At 39.6% G+C, this 11,375-nt stretch overlaps 1 protein-coding gene across 8 annotated transcripts in view; it reads left to right on the forward strand.

Annotated features, from left to right (window-relative positions):
- The window catches only part of pecam1a (platelet and endothelial cell adhesion molecule 1a), a 93,001-nt gene that overhangs the window by 78,202 nt on the left and 3,424 nt on the right, over nucleotides 1-11,375 (forward strand). For all 8 annotated transcript variants that reach the window (XM_072558817.1, XM_072558816.1, XM_072558818.1 and 5 more), the window contains 3 exons: nucleotides 2,215-2,277; nucleotides 7,779-7,844; nucleotides 11,133-11,161. In XM_072558817.1, coding sequence (XP_072414918.1) covers nucleotides 2,215-2,277; nucleotides 7,779-7,844; nucleotides 11,133-11,161 — 158 coding nt within the window. The remainder of the gene's footprint in view (nucleotides 1-2,214; nucleotides 2,278-7,778; nucleotides 7,845-11,132; nucleotides 11,162-11,375) is intronic.

Below are 11,375 nucleotides of genomic sequence, written 5' to 3' on the forward strand. Positions count from 1 at the left end.
GGCTGAGGAAGGGGTGGATCTTATGGAGTTGAAGAAATATCAAATAAACACCCTGTTAGCATATGTTGGTGACTGGGGTACGGGGGATTCAGAGTCAATTTGGCTTGACATTGAAGCCTCGCAGCCCTCCAGTTAATTTATTATTTCTGGATAAGATGAAAGCTGTGACCGAGCAGTGTAAGAATCCAATCATTTTAAATAAGGTGAGAGACTGAGGATAATGAGGCAAGACGTGGGCAATTGGTCTAGGACCTCGCTGTTTACTTCGTTGGTGGGAACCCAAGAATTTAAACCTGGGGCAATAGACTCTGGCTTTAGGTTATGGGAGAATAAGGGAATCTCATGCCTGGGAGGTTTGTTTGAGGGGGAGGTCTTGATGTCATTTAGTCAATTAAGCCGTAAATATGGACTGTCTAATAGGGACCTTTTCCGGTACTTTCAGATAAGGGATTATATACAGAGGAAGACCTCGCTCCTAGCTCAGTATTAGTCAGAAGTGGAGAAAGGAGTACTCCGGTGTACGGGTGCTCTTTCAGTTAGTACCTTGTATCATTTACAGAAAGGTCGTGCTTTGGAGGATGTGGAAGGACCCTGTAGAATATGGAATCGAGAGCTAGGAGAAGATATTTCATTGGAAGTATGGGAAGATGTATGGGGAAATGTAAGGAAAATTTCAGTATGGAACAGAGTGCAGGCCATGCAATTGAAGATCTTAGACAGGGCTCATATGGCGCCAGAGAGGTTAGCTAAGTTTAAGAGAGAAACGTCATCAGGGTGTCCCCAGTGTAACATTAGTATAGACACTCTCCCACACTGCTACTGGTTATGTTGTAAGATCCAGAGATACTGGAATGCTATAATAAGGGAGCTAAAGGACATCCTGGGGATTGAAATTAACATGGATATGGTATTTCTTCTTTTGGGGTTGCCAAATTTGCCCTCTCTGTGGGAACAAGGGAAGAAACTGTGTAACGTTCTTACCAAGTGTGTGAGGAAGAACATTCTAATGATTTGGATGTCGGAAAAACCACCAGGTCCTATGGGGTGGCGTAGGCTGGTGATGGAGCATCTCCCCCCAAGACCACCTCACAAATATGGTGCACCACAAAACAGAGCAGTTTTACAAGACGTGGCAGCCCTTTCTAAACTATATTGACGCAGACTTATCAGCAATATTAATCAGGGCCATGGTATAGCTGTGGGAATCAGTATGGGTGCCTGTGGAGCCCTGGGAGGGGCAGGCTGGGGAAAACGAATACGGGTACTATAGCTGGTGCTCCCAGGGATGGGAGCCTCAGTGGAGGTGAATGATGAGTGAAATAGAATAAACCAGTGAGATTTAATTTATTTGAATTTAGTTTAATTTAATATTCATTCAATTTGTTTGTAGTTTAGTTTAAGTTGAGTAGATATGTTTGTTCTGGTGGAATAGTCGGCCGTTCATTACTCATAGAATCGCATTATGACTTTGTTATACGACCTCTACTTTTCTGTTTTTTGGTGTTATCCCTTTTTTTGGAAATTGATGTTTTGTCTAAGATTTTAAAATGTTTTTAATAAAAATATTTTTAAAAAAAACATACTCATACTCTGGATCCAGTTGCACAGGTCACAGTTCAGGTTTGTGGTATACCCCAATCAATAAAATATCCTCGTCCAAGGATAGGCACCAGTGACAGTCATATGCTATGTAGACACTCCATTAGCATCTATCCCAGACCTGAATCTCTCTTTACAGGGATATCTGGCCCTACATAATTCTCTGGGACTCATTATTTATCTCTCCAAACACACAGAACTGAATTATGCAATAAGACATAGCAAGTAGAATGTCTGCAACCTCCAGGTCAGCTTTCTTCCCACTTATATTTTTAAAACCAAAGTTCACCAATTTTTGTTTAAAGCATAACTTCAAAATCAGTAATTATCTTCATAGCAACCTAAAGGCTTTCTTCTTCTTGCCTCTTGTGACTGGTTCAAAAGCATTAATTGTAAGCCCACCCAGGCATAGAAAATACTGAAATACAATAAACTTGAATCCACCGCAACTGAAACCAAACTTCTGCATCTTTAACCCTCAATATAGCCAACAATAGAATGGTAATAACAAGTGATGGTTTAGCGGCATTTTACTGGTAAATAACCACATTTAAAAGCATTCAAATAGCACTCTGTACATCAGCCTATTTCTAATTGTAATGTATATATTTGCAGAAGCTGATTCAGACAGGAATCATGAGGGGGACTACACTAACATCATGCCATGTCAAGGAAATGGTAATATGACATCAAGTGCTTCTCCGGTGTCTCTAATTTGTATTCTATAGATTGTATACTTAATTTTGTATATTTGGGATATAGTAAAACTATCCTATCCCAGTTATTGCTAAATGTACCTTCATATAATTTGGAGTGTTTTGTGACACCTCCAGCAACTGTAATATTGTAATAATTTTACAGAGCATCCAACAACTGGGAAAACAAATCAGTACAATTTAAAGACTGAATATTTCTGGTCAAAAGTGAAAGACCGATGTTTTGCTTCTCTAACCTGAAGGGAATGACAGGGTTATAATGAATACTTTGCATCTGCCTTTAACAAGGGAACAAATGCTATTGATGCCATTGTGATCATGAGGGAAACTCAGCCAATCAAATTTGAAGAGGAGGGATTATACAATAAGCTTTTAGAACACAGAACATTACAGCGCAGTACAGGCCCCTCAGCCTTCGATGTTGCACCAACCTATGGAACCAATCTGAAGCCCTTCTAACCAACACTGTTACATTTTCATCCATATGCCGATCCAATGACCTTTCAAATGTGCTTAAGATTGGTGAGTTTACTACTGTTGCAGGCAGTGTGATCCACACCCCTACTACTCCCCGAGTAAAGAAACTATCTCTGATAGGTCCTTTACATATCAGCCTTCAATTTAAAGCTATGTCTAAAGTTTGGGAGAAGATTTGTAGCTCGGGTGCTCATTGTTGTGGTTCTGTTCGCCGAGCTGGGAATTTGTGTTGCAGATGTTTCGTCCCCTGTCTAGGTGACATCCTCAGTGCTTGGGAGCCTCCTGTGAAGCGCTTCTGTGTTGTTTCCTCCGGCATTTATAGTGGTTTGTCTCTGCCACTTCTGGTTGTCAGTTCCAGCTGGCTGGTGACCAGACTGCAATACTCCAAATGTGGCCGTACCAGAGTTTTGTACAGCTGCAGCATGATATCATGGTTCTGAAACTCAATGCCTCTACCAATAAAAGCTAAAACACTATGTGCCTTCTTAACAACCCTATCAACCTGGGTGGCAATTTTCAAGGATCTGTGTACCTGGACACCAAGATCTTTCTGCTCATCTACATTACTAAGAATCTTACCATTAGCCCAGTTGTCTGCATTCCTGTTACTCCTTCCAAAGTGAATCACCTCACACTTTTCCGCATTAAACTCCATTTGCCACCTCTCAGCCCAGCTTTGCAGCTCTGTAACCTACAACATCCTTTGTCACTATCCATAACTCCAGCGACCTTAGTGTCATCTGCAGATTTATTAACCCGTCCTTCTATGCCCTCATCCCGGTCATTTATAAAAATGACAAACAACAGTGGAGCCAAAACAGATTCTTGCGGTTACCCTACTAGTAACTGGACTCCAGGATGAATATTTCCCATCGACCACCACCCTCTGTCTTCTTTCAGCTAGCCAATTTCTGATCCAAACTGCTAAATCACCCTCAATCCCATGCCTCCATATTTTGTGCAATAGCCTACCGTGGGGAACATTATCAAACACCTTACTGAAATCCATATACACCACATCAACCACTTTACCCTCATCCACCTGTTTGGTCACCTTCTCAAAGAACTCAGTAAGGTTTGTGAGGCACAACCTACCCTTCCCAAAACTGTGTTGACTGTCCGAATCAAGTTATTCCTTTCTCGATGATTATAAATCCTATCTCTTATAACCCTTTTCAATACTTTACTCACAACCGAAGTAAGGTTCACTGGTCTATAATTACCAGAGTTGTCTCTACTCCCCTTCTTGAACAAGGGGACAACATTTGTTATCCTCCAGTCTTCTGGCACAATTCCTGTAGACAATGATGACATGAAGATCAAAGCCAAAGGCTTGGCAATCTCCTCCCTGGCCTCCCAGAGAATCCGAGGATAAATCCTATCCTGCCCAGGGGACTTACTATTGTTACATTTTCCAGAATTGCTAACACCTCATCCTTATGAGCCTCAATCCCAAATAATCTAGTAACCTGTATCTCAGTATTCTTCTCGACCACATTGTCTTTTTCTCGTGTGAATACTGATGATAAGTATTTATTTAGCGCTTCCCATATCTCCTCTGACTCCGAGGCACAAATTCCCACTACTATGCTTGATTGGTCCTAATCTTAACTCTAGTCATTCTTTTATTCTTGATATATCTATAGAAAGCCTTAGGGTTTTCCTTGATCCTATCCACCTACAACTTCTCATGTCCCCTCCAGGCTCATCTTAACTCTCTCTTTAGGTCTTTCCTGGCTAACCTCAAGTGCCCTAACTGAGCCATAGCATCTCACCTGAACATAAGCCTTCTTCTTCCTCTTGACAAGAGAATCCGCTTCGTAAATAAACCACAGCTCCCATGCTCGACAACTTCCTCCCGGCCTGACTGGTACATACTTATCAAGGACCCATAGTAGCTGGTCCTTGAATAAGCTGCACATTTCAATTATGCCCATCCTCTGCAGTTTCCTTCCCCAATCACATCATAACTGCGTTTCCCCCAGCTGTAACTCTTGACCTGCGGTATATACCTATCCCTTTCCATCACTAAAGTAAACAAAACTGAATTATAGTCACTATCACCAAAGTGCTCCCCTACCTCCAAATTTAACACCTGGCCGGGTTCATTACCCAATACCAAATCTAATGTGGCCTCGCCCCTTGTTCGCCTGTCTACATAACTGTGTCAGGAAACTCCCCTGCACACATTGGACAAAAACTGATCCATCTAAAGTACTTGAACTGTAGTATTCCCAGTCAATATTTGGAAAGTTAAAGTCCCCCATAACAACTACCCTGTCACTCTTGGTCTTATCGAGGATGATCTTTGCTATCCTATCATCTACATCTATGGAACTATTTGGAGGCCTATAGAAAACTCCTAACAGGGTAACCTCTCTTTTCCTGTTTCTAATCTCAACCCGTACTACGTCAGTTGATGAGTCTTCAAATGTCCTTTATGCAACCGTAATACTGTCCTTGACAAACAGTGCCACACCACCCCCTCTTTTACTGCTTTCCCTGTTCTTTACTGAACCATCTAAATCCCAGAACCTGCAATAATCATTCCCATCCCTGCTCTACCCATGTCTCTAAAATGGCCCCAACATCGAAATCCAGGGTACCAACCTATGCTCCAACTTCACCCACTTTATTCTGGATGCTCCTGGCATTGAAGTAGACACACTTCAAACCAACTTCTTGCTTGCCAGTGCCCTCTTGCGATTTTGAAATTTTAGTTCTAACTTCACTACTCTGAAGCTGCTGTATACTCGAACTACAATTTTGGTTCCCATCCCCCCTACTGAATAGTAACACAAGTTGGCAATGCATCGGAATCGAATCACAGAATCCCTACAGTGTGGAAGCAAGCCATTCGGCCTATCAAGTCCACATTGACCCTTTGAAGAACATCCCACCCACAACCCTCTAACCCTGAATTTACCATGACTAGTCCACCTAGCTTGCGCATCCCTAGAATACTTTAGCAATTTAGCATGCCCAATCCTTTTGCCTTTTGAGAGTTCATATCAACAGAATTGCTTTCATCATCCCTCTCTGTACTTTCTTCAAACCTCCCGCAAGCTAGTTAAACACAATGCTCCTTAAGATACCCATGCTGAATTTTCTTAATTAACCAATACTTTTTCACACAACTATCAATTCCAGCCTGAGTTACTGTTTCCAGGGATTGCTCCATCACTAAAGATAAACTGGCTGGTCTGTAATGGCTGGAATTCTCCTTGCACCCCTTTTTGAGCAAGGACATAATGTTTACAATTCTCCAGTCATTTGGCTCCATCTGATTCAAGGACTGAAAGTTATGGCCAATGCCTCTGCAAATTCTGCTCTCACTTCCTTGTACATCAAGAGGACATAAGATGATTATTTGAGTAGAAACAATGTGCAGTGTTATGGGAAAAGGCAGGAAAATGGCACTAAGAGATAATGCTCATTTGGGAGCTGGTGCATGCTTGATGGGCTAAATAGTCTCCTGCACCTTAATAATTCTGATACTCTGTTCATTGCTGTATTATGTTGAGCTAAGTTTCCATGCACATATCCTCTTCCACACCAAAACCATCTCCTAACTTGCGTAGCTCCACCTTTACTTCAGCTCATTTGCTGCTGAAAATCTTACCCATCCCTTTGTTATCTCTAGACTTGACTAATGCAAAGCTTCCAGGCCTGCCTTCAATTTGAACGTTAGTGAAATTGACCTCAAACTTTTCACGGCAATGGTGATCGTCACAGGCAAGAACAGTATTAGTTGCCCTTGAAATAAGTGGCTTGCTAGGCCACTTCAGCAGTGAATCAACCACATTGATGTGGGTCTGGAATCAGATGTATGCCAAACAATATAAGAATAGCAGATATCCTTCTGTAAAGGACATTCATGCATCAGATGGCTTTTACAAAATTATAGTTTCACATTTGGGATTAATTTGCAATTCTATGCTGATTAGATTTAAATTTCATCATCTTTTTTTTTGGGGGGGGGGAGGCATGGAGAATTTAAACTCTTGGTCCCCAGACTGTTAGCCTTGGTTTGTGGATTTCTCGTTTTGTGAATTGCCTCCCTTTCTCTGGATTCACTCACTGGATATCAACATAAAAGAAAAGGAATGAGCTACATAATAGACAATCAATTTTCTTGTGTCTGATTTCCCCTATGCCCTCACTCTACGTCTCGTCCTTCCATTCCAAAATCGAATATCAGTATCACTGGCTCGCCACATCCACATTCTGCCCAGAAACACGTCTCATGCAAAATTCAGGAACTTGTAATTAATGCAATATTTTCCTTAATTTGTTGATACTGATCGTAATCAGCGACCATATACATTTAAATTTATACTTGACAAAAATCACTGTTCTCACCAAGTACAGTCTACTGCCCCTGAGGTGAGTAGTTTAGTAGCAAGAGGTAGACAATATCCGTAAAGAATCTACAACTGATTTGAAACAGTAGTGAAGAAGTACTATCAAGCTGACAAAGTGAGAGATCAATCTGTACCCAGTTTGAGTATCTCAAGCTATGTTTTGCTATTGGGGATGAACATTTTCATTTAACCTGATCAGACATATAATACATCTCTGAACCAGATGGGACTGGGCCTCCTGGCTTTGCAACTAAAATTAATACACAACACCTTTTTACTCATAAGGTAATGTATTTAATATTCAACACCTGACTCTATTCTAGACACGAATACCAAATCCTGCTACTGTTCTTTTTAATTACCTTTTGGTAAGGAAATGAAAAAAGAACAAGTCAGTTTAGGAGAAAGGAATGCTAAAGGGGAATGGGTGATAAGTTTGCTATTTTCTCATTTACCAAAATTAGATGACTATTGTTTAGAGGGTAATGGAAATTTGTAATTGTAAGAAATGTAGGATCTGTTTATGAGGGAGATCAGTGATGCTGAGTCCAAGTTCATAGTTGGACAGATTTGGAACAGGTCTGAAATGGCTTTTAAACACTTCTTGTTCTACATTATATAGTTACAGAAGATGATTCTGAAAGTGATTGCGAAGCAGATTACACGAATGTGACATCAAAAAGAAAAGGTTGTTTACTCTTTTTTTTAAATTACTCATAAGTAAAACCTACATCTTGTAAGGGAGAACAAAGTTTTCCATTTTACTAACTGCTAGTTTTCTGATGTATTTGGACTCAGATTGACTTGTTTTTCTTACTTGATTTTACAGTAAAATCTTTTCTTTAGGAGAAAAGACTTATTTGAATTTTGCTCTTTTTAAAAGTACGGAATTACATCATTCTACATATATTGATATTACATTGAATATTTATAGAATTACAGTTATTGACATATAGCTGTCAGGTAGTTTGAAATGTTTCCTATTTGAGTTTTAAAAACATGCTGAGGTAATTTATATTGTAAAATCTGGATATACTGAAACCATTCTATTGAAGCAACAGCTTTGCTGATCAACCAATAATTGAATCAGTGACCCCAAGCAAGTCCAACCATTTAATCATCTGGAATAGTTCCAATTGAACAAACTGCTGCTGAGGGCTGGATTTGGTGCACTTTGCATTAAGTGTGGGGGTGATGAACCATCTGTGTCCCAAGCAGCAACAAACCCTGCTGGTTTAAGCACCAATCCGGCATTTAATTGCTGTCTGGTGGGCTTCTCAACTGAAATCTTGCCCTCTGCTGGGTGCTGGAGAACATCATTAGATGCCCAGGGTGCGCAATGGTGAACAGTTGCACCAGTGATAGGGTAAGCATTTTTTTTGTCAGAATCATGGGGTGGGCGTTTGCATGGAGAAGAGATCAGGGGTTCAAAGGCAGGTACCAGGTGGCTTTCAGCAGTCACCCTCCTGCCTTCCTCTATGCCCAGAGATAGTGGCAATTGGAGCCATTAATTTACCACTTAAGGTGGGTCAGGAAGAATGCCTATGAACTTTCCTGACCAGATTTTGAATTCTGAGGTGACAAAAAGGGCATGTACCCTACTAGTGCCACCCTGGCTGATCATTTGGCTGTCCCGCACATCTAGATTTGGAAATATTCTATCTTCTATATTAACTAGCACCAATGAGAAATGTATACAAATGGATTCCAAATACCATAAGAGCAAGGGAGTGACTTTGAACTCACTGCTGCCATGTTTTTAAACATGAATTGGAGAGTAATGAGACAAAAATGCAAACAGAAACCTGTGATTACTTGCAAATGGGCCTAAATTTAAATATTTACTCATTGTTGTGCAAATTAATCTCACTCAAGGCCCTCACAATGAGTCTTCTTTTGATTTCTCTTAGGGTTTAGATTAGAACTTGCCCCACCCTCCTAGCCTCAGTATTGATTTGTTGGTAAATTGTGGGTGCACTGGTAGAGTGGAATACAAATTTAAAGCAGACGTAAGGGTTTTCTCAACAAGACAGACTTTCTAAGTATGGTCCCTGCTGTATTTGAGTTTTGATTTTTTAAAATTATTATTATTCCAGTTTCTGTGCTTTAGAAATCAGTTGTTTTTCTGGTCCTGACATTGGAAGGAAACAAAAATGAAACTTGAAAATGACTTGTATTGGACTGAATTTGAGTTCCACTGTAAGGTATACAAGACCAGTACAGACCAATATTAGTCACTTTCAAATTTTATTTATTTTCACTTGAGCGGAAGTGGCTCAATCATTAAATTGATTACTTTTTCTGATTAAAAAAACTAATAAAAATACAGCAAAGCTCATACTTCAAAAGAGTGATTTAATGTATGTCATGTGCTTCAGAAAATGATAATTGCCAAGGAAATGATGAGGCATAATAAGCTTAAAAGCATGCTTAATATTTAAGGAGATTCAAACTTCCAAAGTAATTTTTAAGGTCAGAGTAATTGATTCATACAGTTTAGAAGAAGCACCCTTCTGTAGAACTAGTACACACCAATTTTTTATTTCAAAAATATACTTTATTCATAAAATAATTTGATGGTCTGTACAGTTGGTCATGCCATACATAATTAAACATTTACATACAGAGATCAGAATTTATCATTTGTATATACAGGTCTGTACATTTATCAATCATATGTCCATATATTTAGCTGAGGCGTCACTAGTGCACACCATATTCCCAAACTAAACTAATCTGATTTGCCTGCATTTGACCCATATCCCTTCCTATTCATGTACTTATCCAAATGTCTTTTAAATGCAGTTTACCTGCTTTCATCACTTCCTCTAGCAATTCATTCCACACATGCATCACTCTGTGTAAAAATGTTGCCCCTCATGTGCTTCTTAAAACTTCCTCCTCTCACTTTAAAAACATGCCCCTAGTCTTGAAATCCCTCACGCTCTTATCTATGCCCCTCATGATTTTATAAACCTCTTATAAGGTCACCCCTGAACCTCCTGTGCTCCAATGAAAAATGTTCCAGCCTATCCAGCCTTTCCCCATAACTCAAACCCTCCGTCCCAGCAACATCCTAGTAAATCTTTTCTGATCCCTCTCCAGCTTAATAATATCCTTCCTATGGCAGGGTGACCAAAACTGTACACAGTACTCCAGAAGAGGCCTCACCAACACTCTGTACAACTGCAACATGACATCCCAATTCCTATACTCAAAGATCTGAGCAATGTAGACAAACATGCTAAATACCTTTTTAAACACCCTGTCCACCGGTGATGCAAATTTCAAAGAATTACGTACCTTAACCCCTAGGTCTTTCTGTTCTACCAGTGACCCACTATTACTTGTATAGGTCTGGTTTTATTTGTTTCACCAAAATGCAACACCCACATTTATCCAAATTAAGCCCCATCTCTCATGCCTCAGCCCATTGACCCAATCAATCAAGATCTTTTTATAATCTTAGATAAGCTTCTTCACTGTCCACTGTACCACCAATTTTGGTATCATCCCCAACCATACAAACCATGCCTACTATATTCTCATCCAAATCATTTATATAAATGACAAACAAAAGTGGAGTAATTAACTTAAACTTGTCAACTTGTTTTCATAAGACAACATGTCACTGACTTAGATATTAATGATCCCCATTGATTGAACAGCAGAAAGAGCTTGCTTTAATGTCCCTTTTGTTTCAGCCTTTGATCTGCTACTCTGTCTATTTATTCTGGTTTCAAGTTTCCTTTCTTCAACATCAAAAGGTAGTAAAACACAGTACGGAAGAGAACCAGAACAAATTAACACTATAACAAAGGAATGTTTATGATAACGAGACAGAAAAAAATACTGTAGGACAAATGGAAAAATACCAAAGTGAGAAAATGGTTCAGAAAAGGAGTGATAAATAGAAGAACAGCTGGGTGTTCACTTTATTGCATTTAATTATAGTAATTCAATTCTGTTCTTGCAGCTGCCAGTGCTGACAGCGATACCTCCTCTGTAAGTAAATCTTTATCATTGATAAATTATTCTATGTAATATTTTAATGTGTATCGAACATTACCCAAACAACTTACAATTCATATAACTTGTATCATTAGAAGATGACATTTTTCAGGCTTATAAAATCGGACAAGTTTAAATCTTTTTTTTACTATTTTAGTTGATCCATCCAGAAAGAACCAATTATCTGCCCCACCCAACATCAAACAGT

The sequence above is a fragment of the Chiloscyllium punctatum genome, chromosome 39 (genome assembly GCF_047496795.1).
Source record: "Chiloscyllium punctatum isolate Juve2018m chromosome 39, sChiPun1.3, whole genome shotgun sequence".
NCBI lineage: Eukaryota > Metazoa > Chordata > Chondrichthyes > Orectolobiformes > Hemiscylliidae > Chiloscyllium > Chiloscyllium punctatum.